Source organism: Epinephelus lanceolatus, chromosome 3 (genome assembly GCF_041903045.1).
Source record: "Epinephelus lanceolatus isolate andai-2023 chromosome 3, ASM4190304v1, whole genome shotgun sequence".
Classification (NCBI taxonomy): domain Eukaryota; kingdom Metazoa; phylum Chordata; class Actinopteri; order Perciformes; family Serranidae; genus Epinephelus; species Epinephelus lanceolatus.
This window is the reverse complement of record NC_135736.1, coordinates 18569042-18584216: the sequence shown is the minus strand read 5'-3', so window position 1 is coordinate 18584216 and position 15175 is coordinate 18569042. Positions and strand designations below refer to the sequence as shown.

Sequence of the window (15175 nt, the reverse complement as noted above, 5' to 3'; positions counted from 1 at the left end):
AGCTTTTTTCGTCAGTGTGCGCAAGTCACTGCCCAAGCACGGGGATTCAACGACTTTGGAGTCTTGGGTGAAGGTTGGTGTTTGTTAGACACATCCACCACTCCTCCCACCTGCCCCACTTGGACATTCACTGCCTTAGCTTTCGTCCTTGTCCTGCCTTCCTCCCACAGTCCAAAGACATGCAGGTTAACTGGTGACTCTCACCCAATGTCAGCTGGGATAGGCTCCAGCCCCTCCGCGACCCTCAAGGGAATAAGTGGTTATGAAAATGGATGAATATTGTTCAGTAAGTATATTGTCATTCGCATGTTTATGAAGTTTTAATAATTAAGATTAAAAGCAATAAACAAAGTCAGGACAAATTGTGGTCATTTTTTGTTTTGGCTGTACTGCTAAGCTGGTCAAATGGCACTTACGCCCCTCTGCTTCTCACACTCATTATACTGCATATAGAGTGAGTATGAGTGTCTGTGGTTGTCAGGATTTAGTGGAGAAGTGAAACATGTTCACACCAACAACTCAGAATATTCACAAACACACACACACACACACACACACACAGCTTTACTTAGAAAGAAACTGAGAATGTGATGTGAGCAAAAAAAGAGGCTTCGTTAGATAAGCATGACACACCTCACACTGTTCAACACTTCCTGATTCATTGTGGGGCTCCAGTGGTGCCTTAGATTGAATTTCGACTTAGTGAAGTGGTCTGAGAGTCTGAGAGTTGGTGACGGGCAGAGAAGTTAGACCCCAAGGGGAAAAAAGGTGGGAGAGAATTTAACAAAGATGGCAATGAGGAAAATGCTTCTTCTAACCGCCTGGCTGTTCCCAGGTGAGTGCCGATAACAACACATTCCAGCTGCAGGTTTAAAATAATCTACCTACAGGGTTGATATCTTTTATTAAACGGCTGAGAATATTTGAATTTTTTGTGCCAGTTTAGATACAAAAAATGTCAGTGAAGACATCCAGTAAAAGGGTCACCTCATTTCAAAGACAAAGCAAAGTCTTTCTGCACATTTGATCTTTACAATAAATACATTAATTAATCAATAAATAATAATCTCCTGTGTTTATTTTTGTGTTGAAGCAGTCAGATGCCAACAATCAAAGATAATTCTATCAGCCCGGGAGGGAGGGCTGGTTAACATCCTCTGCTCATATGACTCTGGGTATGAAAAATATCCTAAGTATTTCTCGAAAGGCATTTATGCTAAAAGAAGGACCGTCTTTAAAATCACTGGTAATGCAAAGAGAAGCCACAAGAAAGGAAATATTACTCCTGTGATGATACCAAAAAAGGATCCTGAATGTCACCATCTATAAACTGGCCCTGAATGATGCCGGGACATACTGGTGTGAAATAGATGCATACTTTTATGATCCTAAAACAGAAATCGAGCTCAAAGTCAACAAAGGTATGTCAAAGTTAATTATTTTCTTTCCATCTTGAGCTATGTTTCCTATTACTGCACTTGTGTTCATTCTTCCTCCCTGAACCTATAGTCTTTTTCTGACAGCTCCTGCGCCTCCTAAACCTCCACTGGTCACATCAAATCCTCCTGAGTCAACTACAGCTCAAGCCATCACCAGGAACCAGCGACAATCAGACACAACTACAGGTTACTTACACTGTATGTATTACACTGTGTTCAGGAATGTACTCTATAGACATTTTCATAAACTATTTATGAAGATATTATTAACATATTATCTTCTTTTACCTAGTGACAGAGAGGGCCAGTAGTACAACACTGTGGCCCACACCACCTGCAGGTGTGCACACAGGTAACACCTCCCACACAACAATTTATTCAGTTTTCTATATTTCAAGCCACCTCGACTACTGTAATGCACTTTCTACTGGCCTCCCATAAAACACCACTGAGAGACTTCAGCCCATTCAAAACTCTGCAGCTTGGCTGTTAACCAGAACCAAGAGGAGAGAGCACATCAGGCCAGTCTCAGCTGCTCTGCACTGGCTTCCTGTTACATTTAGAATTGATAAAAGGTCCACCTCCTTCTATACAAAGCCCTACATGGGCTGGGACAGAGCTACATTAAACGTACCGGTTCACTTTAGCCTTAACTAGGACCCTACCATACCAGAGTGACGACACTTCCATTGACTCCTGTGGTATGCTGAAGTTAAGCCTCACGCACCCTCTAGTGGGGCACGAGCGCATTACCTGTCCGACCAGAAACCTATTCACTTACAGTATGTGTGACGCGCACGTGCTTGTCAGTTGATGAAAACGGCCTTTTTTTTACTTTTAGGTGTCTTGGTCATATTAATGCTTATAATTTGTTTATTTCAAAATGTAGACAGTAACTTTATGGTAGACAACTGTTGTTGTTTTTTTTTTTATGTGTAAACGGGTCACCGATGCTCCTATTACGGTAGATTATGGTAGATTATGCTTTTAGGTTTGCTTGACTTTGGAAATGCACAAGAATTCCTGGTCGGCAGCAATGCAGCAATACTGAAGTTCAGTCAGTTCTTGGTCGGATATGCAACGCACTATCCTGCCACTAGAGGGCACGTGATCAACTTTCCGCTTGACCAATGTGTCTCTGGTATAGAGTGTGCCAGGGCTGATGTCAAAACCCGGAAGTTTAGCATCGCACTGGTTCCCGGAAGAGAAAGTGAATGTGATTTTTGCATTGCGTTTTGGATTATGTCAGAAAAAGTTTTTGTTACTTACAGGTTTTGTTCAGCAAGATAATCTTCACATATGAACACCTTTCATACCGCATTTGAAGCTTAAATGCGATTGCCAGAAGTAAAACGCTAACGTTAGGCTTTAACGGACTACATGACTACTCCACGGTCGCATGACTCTTGATGTCACCACCACTAAGCTTTCAACTGATTTCGGCCGCTTTATTTTAAAAACATTGTATAATGGGGAAATCGGACTGTTTAAGCTAAATAAGAAGCTGTAATGGCGGACTGCCAGCACTCTCGCCTGTTCGGGGGTGATGACATTTAATGTACCCGACAGGGTTTGTAGGTTTGTAGTCGTATTGAGCAACTTGTTAGCAACCGCCTTTTTTATGACACGTAAAAGCTTCAAAATTCACAAGTAGGGTATTTACTGACGTGTTTTATGTCGTAGAACAAAACCTGAAACTCGCTTAAACTTTTGTTAACTACAGACCTTATTTGAGGCATTTTACCAAAATCCCATTCAAAAACGTATTGACTTTTAGACGAGAGAACCGGAAGTGCTAAAAGCGCTAACGGAGTTCCGGGTTTACTGGTACACTCTATTGTAGGGTCCTAGCCTTAACTAGCTCTGACTTCCCTGATACAGATCTGAAACGCTTTCCTTTTACACTTTTACTCTCTCTTTACGCTTCATGCTGCTGCAGCTCTTTCAAAATCTTACTTGATTTCATGATTTATAGTTTTGCAAATCTTTGATTTTATAAATCAGGTAATCCATGTTTTAAACTGTTTTAAATGTCCTTTTATATCAAATTGTCTTGAAGTCCATTATGTCTTTTCTAATGTTTAGCACTCACTGCTTATACTGACCTTAAAGAACTTTGTGCTGCATTTCTTTAACGAACTATGTAGTAACTATGTGGTCTTGCATGACTATGATTATTTTACAGATTATCCAACAAGCCAACTTTGAAAAGGACAAAAAAATCTAATGTTCTACCAAAAAAGTCTCAGTGGCTTGGTGGTTGAGCGGGCGCCCCATGTGCAGGGCTGTTGCCACAGCGGCCCGGGTTCGAGTCCGGCCTGTGGCCCTTTGCTGCGTGTTGCTCCCTCTCTCTCTCCCCCTTCTGCACCTCACCTTTTAAACACAGGAAATTCAAGACCTTTACACAAGTTTTCATAAAAGTTTTGCATGAGGCATGGGCCTTCAGGGGGGTCCACGTGCCCCAGTTTTTTTTTTTTTTTTTTCAAAAAATTTAAATATATCTCAAAATAAAGATAAACACAAATCGAGCATATAAATAACAAAGACAAATCGGCTTATTCCTACAGAAACAAACAAACAAACAAAAAACCCCAACCCATTTAATTTACAGCACATGGCATTGATGATGGGCAAACTGTTACCCCTGAATCCTTGTCAAATAAATCTATGATGTATAAAAATACAGTCAATGATTATTATTTTAAAGTTTGTATTGTATGCAACATATAAAGGTCTGTTCATACATGGCATTTTCGGCCGTCCTACACGTTACTGTAGGCCCAGTTTAATATGCAGTCCCTGCTCCGTCTCTCTTAAAGCTAGCATAGTGGCTAAGGTCATGCTGTAATGTCACCTGTTTCCTTTTTAGAGGTTTGTATCTGCTAAGGTTTAAAAAGGAAAAGCTTATGTCAATTTGTTATTCAAGGCCAAATGTGTTTTCCAAGCTTATATTTGTACTGAACTGATAAATTAAAGAGCATTTTGGGTTTCTTTTTCTTTTTCTTTAAGATTTACATTTTTGTCAAGTAAAAGTAAACAGGCTAACAGATAGGAGATGTATATTTTGTTTTGAGCATGTCTTGTGCTTAATGTGATACTACTCTTCACTTTAGCGTTATCACCACTGGCAGGAAAGGAGCTGTACTTGGTTGTGGCTGCTGCTGCTGCTGCTGCTGCTGTGTTGCTGCTGGGTCTGGTGGTGTTTTTGTACTTCAGACTGAGGAAACACAGACATGATACAGCAGGAGGTGAGTGACCTCAATCACACTTCTTTGTCTCTGCAACATAATTATTTACCAAACAATTTTCCAATTGCCAATCAGGGGAACTGGACTCACATTATTCTATAATAACAATTTATCCTGGTTAGGATCTAATGCTTGGTTTTGTATTACAAGATGCTCCTGCAACGGTAATCAGTCAGCGAGTGGATAACGTGTTCAGCATCAGCAGCCCCTCCACTGAGGCTGGAGACCAGCGCATCACGGAGGACGTCCATCTGATCTACTCCACAGTCCGCTTCAACACAGAGGCAGCCGCTCAGCCCAGGAGACAGATAACATCAGCTGCTGGACCCTCTGAGGTGTATGCCGCTATCATGCACCCATGAACATAGTCCCTGCTGGTGTTACTGTTGATTTATTTGTGTTTAATAGCTTGTCAATCATTCAACCCTGCAGTTTGATAAACATGGTCACAGTATGATTCTATCACCTGTTTTCACCTGTGCCCCCAGAAATTTTTCATAAGGGTGGCCACTAAGGGTGGCACACCAAAACCAAATGCCGTAACTGAATTTCACCAGTTCTATCATGTTGTTGAAGTATACGGTAAAACTTAAATTGACAGCCTATTCCCAATTAGACAGCCAATCTCTATCACTAGCCTGCTGTAGCTACATTTTGACAAAGGCCTGTCTCAATTAGAAGCCTGGTCTATGGGCTGTCAAACATTTCATTTTTATAGGAGTTGGATTTATAAAATAGGATTGTTGACTACCCACTTGAGCTAATGTTAATTAACTGCTTAGATGGCTGCATAAATATAAATGTTCAAACTTTTGTCAATATGGTGATGCTACATATTGTTAGCTCACTTCATTTTACTGAAACCATGAGCACCAGAGAAGACTGGAATTTATTCAGATTTACTAGCATGATGAAAAAACAAGTGGTGACTTCCTTCATCTAAAGCTGTCATAAAGTCCACAAAAGTGTTTGTCATAAAAATTAATCCAAGTTATGAATATTGTTTTAACAGAATAAAGTGGTGTTGTGTTGGTATGGCGGGTGCCTTTCTCCTCAGGTGCCGTGAAAAAAGTGTCATAACATAGCTTATAATTATTGCATTATATCTATAATTGGTTTGATTATGATTTGGTTTAGTTCGTTTCGGTTCAGATCAGTTCAGTTCAGTTCTAGTTTAGTTTAGTTTAGTTTGGTTTAGTTTGTTTTGGTTTTGTTCAGTTTAGTTTAGTTTAGTATAGTTTAGTTTCATTCAGTTCAGATTTAGTTTAGTTTAGTTTAGATTGGTTTGGTATAGTTTGTTTTGGTTCATTTCAGTTCAGGTTTAGTTTAGTTTAGTTTAGATTGGCTTGGTTTAGTTCATTTCGGTTCAGTTCAGGTTTAGTTTAGTTTAGTTTAGTTTAGTTTGGTTTGGTTCGGTTTAGTTCAGTTTAGTTTAGTTTATTTGCACATACATGTATAGAAAATAAAAGTAAGCAAAAAATAGCTTATTAAATAACAATCGTACATAAAAAGAAAAAGATAAAAGTGAAGATTGCAGAAGAACTAAGAAGTAATACAAAATTATTAGAGATGCACAATTTACAAAAACAAACAAACAAAAACGAATTACAAATGAATCAATGAAGTGTGAAGGGTCTTTGGAAATTAAAGTTCTTTTCAGATGTTTTTCAAATGACGATAATGTAGATTGTAGAGAGTAATTGGTCCTCTGTATTTCAATAAATATTCATTAAGATGTTGATGTTTGTTTATTTTACTGTAAATGAAGGTGAAAGCAGAAAGGAGGCTCTCTATTAAAGAACATTTTGGAAATATTATTTCAAGAAATATCTCAGTGGATTTTGCTTTCTTCCAGGTACATGCAATACAGGGACCATATGTTCACACAGCTTTTACTTACCATAAAGTGAGTTTTGAATATTCCACTGCACTGCTGCCCCTCCCTCTGGAAAGAGTACATGTTACTGTGACATGCAGATCACTAGAATACCTGCGGTCTGGATATAAATAGCTGGTATTATAATTATTTTGATCCAAAGATAAGAGGAACATTGTTAGCATTGTTCTTTGGAGCACAGCTGCACCTGGGTTTTACATCTAAACAGATGAGGAGATCATGAGATGCAGCAGGTAAATAATGAATCTGAATATGGGTTAACACTTTCACTCTCCATCTCTCCATCTCTCTCCTCCCTTCCTCGCTCTGTTTCACTCTCTCTCTCCACATAAAAAAAACTACATCCTCATTTTGAGATGCAAATGTTTCTAGTTCTGTGTTAGAAAGGTGTGCAGAGAGACAGGAGATGTGACAGCAGTGCACTGATATCATGACGAATGACGGTTGAGAAATTTAGCTGAATATTTGATAAAGTGTGATTTAGAAAAAGCTGAGGACTGAGGGGACGATCACTAAATCAGAGGTAATCACATTTTTCTGTTTGTTTGTTTTTTGAGGAGTGTGAAAAAAAAATATTTCGGCCAGTTTGGTTGATGGTGTTATGATGAATAGGTTTTTTTCTTACATTTTTTAAAAAATTTTTTCTATTGTGAGTTTACCGTCTGTGAGAGGATACAAAGGAGGAAATGTTCACATGAACTGTAAGTACAATGACGATGTAAAGCATCATGCAAAATATTTTTGTAGAGACGTGCTCGCTTGATGGATGTTAAAATAAAATAATGGCTGGAAAATCCTACACCTAAGGTTATGAAAATATAGTAGAGTACGATTTTGAGATACTTATATTTTACTTGAGGATACTAGAGGATTTTGTAAATTTTATTTTGTGCTAATTTATACTTCATCAACAACAGTGCAGTAATGTACTTTTTACTCCATACTTAGGCAAAGTTACATGAATTTACAAGACATTCAGCCATCTTATAAGATAAAACTAGTAGTTAAAATTATCTTTATTGTAACAAACTGTGACAGTTTTATAATACTTATTACTGAAATTATATTTTCTCCATCAGCTATGAGTGATGGTGGTGTTACACTGTACATACACACTATTTTCTTCAGCACAAAAAAAAAAAACATAAAAAAATTCACACATTAGTGAGTTTATAATTTTCCCTTTGTTCCTCTGGATGGTTTGAGTTGGGTGGGGCTCAGTGAGAGAAAATGAATGCCATGTCCTGTCAGGATTTAGAGCACTGTTCAGTTACTGTCAATCAAATCTGATAAAACCACATCCATACTGTGCTCATAAAGCAGAATAAAGTTCTTTTTATTCAAGCGATTGAGTCGCACAACTACATTTTTTCTTTCCAAACTCATTACATGTTGTAAAAATGATGTAGTGGGGGATTTTTTTGAGTGTAGTGACCTTCATGTCACAACAATGGTGGGGCTGTTGCGGCTGTCACAAATTTGCATCACTGCCGGTGTGAATTGTTTGATGTAGATGAGTATTTTGCATTTTCGTGTCATTTATTTCACATGCCCCAGTGCATATAGGCCTTAACTAAAGTTCTGTGTGTTAAATTCTTAATAAGTCAAGTAAATATCTTTTTTTTAATTTAATTGTTGCTCATTTATGTTATAGACAAATACTTCAAATGGGAAGAAGGAGTGTTCAGGGGCTTTCATTTAATAGAATAATTAAATGATAATGACATAACCACATGATATGATCATGTAACCTTCACGGGCAGCTGTGTTTCTGCATAATTAGTAATAATAATAATAATAATAATAATAATAATAATAAAGTACTTTTCCTTTCATACTGTTTTTCTTTTAAAACTTTACACATTATGTATTTCACCAAATTAAGACTTTGAATGCATGGCCTTTATTTGTAATGGGATATATTAAAGGGATAGTTCAGAATTTTATGGCTTTATGAGGTACATATTCATAGACAGTGGTGGACAAACTACACAACTCTATTAGTCAAAGTATAGATACTCCTGGTATATATTCCTCCAATACAAGTCAAAGTTACTGTAATGGAATACTTGCTTTTGGAAAAAAAAAAACGTAAGTCATTTGACCAAACATATCACAACAACTGTATTTACTACAAGCACAGACAACTATGACAGACAGTTATTTTAAGTACTAGTATTACTGTAAATGTTGTGGCATAGTACACATTTTATTTTTATTTTAATGCACATTTTTATTTCTGTTTTATTTTATTACTTAATATTTACATACTTCTATTTGATGCTCTTATTCCTACTTCTTATTATTCTCTATTATTCACATCGGAGTGACTGTAACGAATCATAATTTACCCTTTTGGATCAATACAGTATTTCTGATTCTGATTTGTTTAAAATAATTAAGCAAATGATTACATCCCTCGACATGCTTTCTCAGGTGATTGTGCGTTTGAGTTTGTGCGCGGTAAAAAGAGAAAACATTTCAAACTTAAGACATGGACTTGACGTTTGGCCATGGGTAACCTGATGGGGAATCTTCATCTCCATCTGCTGCTGTAGCCATAGTAACACCGCATAACCAAATACATCAGCCTGTTGATAACCTCACCCCTCTACCTGTCTCTATACTAATGAGCTGCTCAATATATAATAACCCAAACACCACTGTGGGCTAAGTAACCCCCCTCACGGCAACGGTACTCCCTGATGGCAGTGGCCCCCCGAGCAGAAAAATCCACCATGCCACACCACAAAAGCTTCTCAGGAATGGCCTGAGGAACATGACAAAAATCTCAAGGTGTCAACCTGGCCTCCAAGTTCCCCAGATCCAAATCTGATCGAGCATCCATGGGTCATTGTGGTACCTCAGAGATACCCCCAGTCCATGGTGGAGCCTTCCTGGATCGGTCTTGTCTCTGACATGTCAAGGTATGCAGGGGCGAAAATCCTATTTCATAGTTGGGGGGGACAATAAGCAGTAAAATTTTAGAGAATAATTCCAGGGGGGGACAAGGGAAAAAAGTTGTAGCCTCTCTTTTAAACAGTATCTTTTACCGCAATTTGACACTTTAATCTTCTCTTTATCTCTCCAACAGGCAGAGTGAATGTCTATACTTATGAGAAATGGCTTAACAACTAAACATTTCCTGCACTTAAACTGGTAAACTGGTTTATAAACAGTGTGCTGTGAGATCTGCCACTGTGCACCTCACAACCGTGCGTAATAGTCGCGCGTAATGACCGATCCTCGTCGGTTAGACTGCACGTCTTTCATGTTTGTCTCACTGACAGGTGGAGAGCCTACAGACAGGTACTCATAGCTACGAGCCGCTCCACCACTGACTGCTCTTGTCCTGTCCTCTCCCTCTGAGTTAAACTGTGTCTGTGTGAGTGTACATCTTACCCCACGATGCGCGATGTGGGCAGCCAGGTCCAGCCACACGCTGCAACTGCTGCCAAGTACTAAGGCTGCTAGCCCCGCCCGTTGGCAAGAGTGTGGGATACCACTACTAGGAATGGGAGGGGGGGACTAAATCTTTTAAGATTTAAATAGCACATTATTGCGTGATTATAATGAGCACTGCTTACATTGTGCTTTCAATAAATACTACTGCACTGTTCAAAATTATTAATTGTGTCTCAAATTATTCTAGGGGGGGACAGCTTTACTGGAGGGGGGGTCATGTCCCCCCTGTCCCCCCCGGGATTTCCGCTCCTGAAGGTATGGACACATGACCACTGGAGGGTGTTCTGTGCTGTCTGGCTGCTGGCTTTGGATCATTTGAGAGCTGTCAGTTGTGAGGTGGGGTACCAGCACTTCCCAAGATGCTCAATCAGATTGGTGTGTGTGGGAGATTTGGAGGCCAGGTCGACACCTTGAGCTTTCATTCCTCAGGCCATTCCTGAGCAGCTTTTGTGGTGTGGCATGGTGCATTTTTCTGCGGGGTGGGGGGGGGGGGGAGGTGGGGGGGGGGGTGGGGGGGGGGTGGGGGGGGGGTGTCACTGCCTTCAGGAAGGACCGTCACTGTGAGGGGGGGTTACTTAGCCCACAGCAGTGTTTGGGTGGGTGGAGGGCACCAACAGTCTCCCAGCAGAACATTGCATTGTGACAAAATCATCAATGTTACTCACTTCACCCACCACTGGTTTTAATGTTTTGGCTGATTAGTGTATTTTAGGTAACTTCCAATATTTCGAATTAGTTTGCATGCAGGACTTAATTCACCACTGAGTATTTTGGAACAAACATAATGAGAGGAAGTACTGTAGTGATAGTGATGGAGTACAGAACCTGGAGTGGGAACAAAGAAGGGTGAAAATAGAGATGAGAGATATGTGTGTGTGTGTGTGTGTGTGTTTTGTATGCAGTAATTTAGCTTATGCCTTGTCATTCCCCTAACCTTGTGGCTTTTTACACTCGCACAGCTGACAGAAAAACCAAAAGAGAAGACTACATGTGAGGCGACAAGGAAGACCATAAGAAAGACATGGAGCTAGGTGGTCACTTTGATTACTGCTGCAGCTGTACATGCCTCACTAAATATGCACAAACACTGAAACGACTTCTCCTTTATGAATGAATCCTGACAACAGTGAAACTCTGCTGATAGCATGTTTTCTTTAACAGCTCCAACTTTTTGCTCTTGGTTGCAGAAGTGATTGTCCCTTTGGTAGTGTGTGGTGCACTGATTCTGATAGTTGTGTTTGTACTTGTACTATGCAGACACAGACTGTCCAGGACACTAGGTAAGGGATATACAAACACACATACACATACTTTTTTTTTATGAATTTGTAGTTTTATAAACATTCTTCTTGTCTTGAATTCTCCTTTTTCTGGCAGGAAGTCATGTCAGTATATTACGAAACAGATCATGTGATGCTGATTGACTGAATTAAGGAGGCAAAGATGTATGACGAGCGTAACTTCCACCTGATTTTGACTGCGACGACTTTGAATGCAGACAGCTAAAAACATCTGGCTGATTTTATCTATTCAAATGTTCCTTTTCTCAGGGTGCTGCACTGCAGGGGGAGCATCAGAGCAGAGGACAAACGCTCAGCATTACACAGAGGTGTGTGTGTTTCTGTGTTTATGAGTTTGCATATGAGTACAACAGCAGCATGAATCACACTGCTCCCCTTTTTCCTCTGCAGAGAAATCATGGAGAGCCCCACTACGAGGAAATACAGATGCAGAACCAGCAGGTGAGCGCAGGAGGCGTACTGCCGTCCGTTTATGCCAACGTCAACCCTCCTGCAGACCAGCTCCACTATGCCAGCGTCAGTTTCCAGAAAGACTCTGTCTTGACAGACAGGAATGCAATCTCTGACATGAATAAAACTGTCTCCTCGGCCTGTGACTACTCTATCACTAGGTCTCAGGGTGCCACCTATCCTGCAGCAGCTGAGCAGACGCTCTATTCTACAGTCACAAAGCCTGGGGAAGCATGAGATAGACACCTGCTGATGCTAGCTGTATGGTCTTTAAGGGAACCTGTTGTGATGGATTTGTATCTGTCCTGTGTACATACTGTCCATACACCTGGACTATAGAAAAGTAATTTTAGCAGCATTTTTGAGTGATGAACCCTATAATTTGGCACAATGTAGAGTTTACCAGTTAGCTAGTTAGCATCTATCATGGCTGTATAGCTAATAATGTCACATATAAAGACTAATATTAAAGGGAATGTGCGCTGATTAAGATGATTAAAATCTTGCTTGAGAATACTGCTGCCTCTGGCTCGGGTCAGTCACATTCAAATCTTTGGCAGATACTCTCATTATTTGTCTAACTGAGACTGCTGAAGCTTCAGATTAACCTCTGAATACATGTAACTGGCGGACTCTAGTGTTGACTGCTGTGTGTTGATATGAAGAGGCCCAGACTGTGGATATCTTTGGAGGCGATCTCCGTTTACTCCTGACAGCAAGTGGCAGAAACAAAATCCTCCGTCAAACACAACCATACAAACTCAAGACACAAATTAAGTGACACAAGATTACGTTAGCATAAAATTAATTTATAAACATCTTAACAGTGCTAAAACATGGAAATTACTATGAGAACGACGTCACTTACCTCTCCCACTGAGCTCAACAGCAAAAGGGGAGAGGTAAGGCGGAAGACACCCCTTTATAGGTGGGGTACCCGCAAAGGTGACGTAGGGGGACAGAAACTGAGTACCAAACATTCCACATATTGACTATAGAGGCCAAGCGCGTCAGGTAATAACAACTGAAACAAATTTTGTGGAAATGTAATACTTAATATTACAAATGTACATTTGACTTTGTCACACATATCACTGCTGTATAACTGACCCTGCTACATAAATTTTTGCACAAAGTGAGTGCTGCTGATTTTGTCTCCCATCACTTACACTGAAAGTGCCTTTCATACCCAACTTAAAGGCCAGTGACTATGAGCAGAGGTGGGACCGGGTCAATGTTTTGTAAGTCACAAGTAAGTCTCGAGTCTTTGCGCTCAAGTTCCAAGTCAAGTTTTAAGTCAGCATTAACGAGTCCCAAGTAAACGTTTAGTTTCGAACCCTTAACAAGTCTGCGCTCTTCACCGATTGTAATGCCCTTTTAACATCAGAGCAATATTACCTTACATTTACAAAAATCATGAAAGCTTCTGTACTTATTTATCAAAAAAGGTTTGTCGGGCTGAGGGAAGATGATAGCTGCTGGAGATGCAACAGAGAAAGTGGAACATGCTTTAGTGCATGACTTCTGGTCAGCTATTGTCAAATGTAATGATAGTGTATTTTAAACAGAGGGTCCGGCCTTATGTATACTGGGCGTCTTACTGATGGAGGCTAACCTGTCCTCAAAAGTATGTTCTTGGGTGAAATTAGCCCTCATCACCAGAACAGGATAGCGCTGAGACACTGGAAGTCAAAAAAGAAAATCAGCTTCAAAGAATGGAGCAATGAAGTGGTGAGGGTAGCTTCTCATGAGCAGATTACTCACAAAGTTAATAGTAGTTCAAAGGTTTTCAGAAATATTTGGGGTCCATACCTGGAGATGGTCGGTAAAGATGATTAATGCGTCAGCTGATATCTGTTGGTCTTGTCCTTGCTCTCTGTGCAGTATATAATTGTTTATGCGAAGTGGATGAACATGAGACACAATGTGATGTAGTATGTTGTATGACAGCCTGTGTTACACACTGCCAAGAAAAATGTGCATGCCCTTTTCTTTTATCCTTATTCTTCTTTCTTTTAATTTTTGAATATTGTTTGTACATTTGTAATGTACCTGTTCAAATGCTGAAAAAGTAGCCCTAATAAAAAGTTTAATCATAAAAAAAGTTTTCGCATCTCCATTTTTAATCTGCATGTTTGGCATACAGCAGTTCATTTTTTGCTGACCACAGTGTAGATTTGTGTGTGAATGAAACCATTTTTGGAAACATTTTTCTCCAATTGGCACTTAATAACAAAAGTCAGCTCTTCATGGTTCTCTCGTGGTTCAAACAGAGTAGATCTGGGGAATTAAGTATCAACTTGCTGGGAATGAAACTGATTTGATCTCAAGAAGCCTACTTTCACGTCAAAAGGCTCAAGTCCAAGTAAAGTCACAAATCATTGGTGTTGGAGTCCAAGTCAAGTTGCAAGTCTTATTGGATTTTTTCAAGTCGAGTCTAAAGTCATCAAATTTGTGACTCAAGTCTGACTTGAATCCAGTCTGACAACTAGTTACTGCATGCTCACAGGAACGACATCAGCCCAATCACCTAAACAACTCTTGGCATTGTTCATTTCTGCAGACACTAAAAAAATCAGAAGCCCGCACTGAAGGCTAGTTTCAGTGGGTGTGTGTTAGGTTAGGGTTCCTTCAGACAGTCACATAAGAAAAGGCTTGCTAATTAACTACCAAAGACAGTTTAAGACAGAAGCCAGAGAGATTTGCTCCTTGTCCTGAATTACCAGCCAACCGTAAACTACAAGTCCCATTCTACAACAGGAGGAGCGCTCCTCCTATTAGCCGCGGTCTAGTGCTGACTCCAAATGTAAGAGCTGTGGTCGTCAGGAGGCCCATTTGTGAAAAGACCTGCTGTCAGTCAGGGCAACACATGTCATAAACTCACTGTCTTGCCATCGATCCAATCCATCTTGCCAAACCACTTCCACAGCAGAGGCACAGAAAACACAGACCCAGCAGGAAGACAGAGGAGCATGCTCTGAGCCCCTGTGCCACACAGAGCACACGCAGTGGGAGTAAAGCAGGATTTATACCTGTGCGTCAGCACTATGCAGAGCCTACGCCATAGCCTATGCACATGGTCTACGTCGTTGTGAGCATTTATAATTGTATGGTGGTGTGAAGTGCTATTAAGTTGAGTTGATTCAAAAACATTAAACATGGCTTAATTGAGACAATTTCAAACAAAAGTACACAAATCAGCTTCACTATAACTAACGATAACTATAACTTTCTAAGAACCTTTCGGGTTTCCGACCTCACCTGCACATTTCTCTGCATCTTCCTCTCCACCAAGAGAGATATGTACATGTTAAATTTATATGTGCAAATAAATAAATTAAATCAAATCATAAATCATAACAGAATTCACAGACA

The 15175-nt window shown here is 39.9% G+C and overlaps 1 protein-coding gene across 1 annotated transcript; it reads left to right on the top strand.

Moving 5' to 3' along the window:
* Positions 1-626: 626 nt before the first annotated feature.
* On the top strand, positions 627-13895 carry LOC144462446 (uncharacterized). Its single transcript, XM_078166065.1, has 9 exons — positions 627-835; positions 1524-1625; positions 1732-1791; positions 4553-4687; positions 4838-7107; positions 11009-11080; positions 11237-11329; positions 11600-11658; positions 11741-13895. Exons 1-5 carry the CDS (start codon positions 790-792, stop codon positions 5047-5049), a joined length of 555 nt encoding a protein of 184 aa, XP_078022191.1. The 5' UTR covers positions 627-789; the 3' UTR covers positions 5050-7107; positions 11009-11080; positions 11237-11329; positions 11600-11658; positions 11741-13895.
* The last annotated feature ends 1280 nt before the right edge of the window (positions 13896-15175 follow it).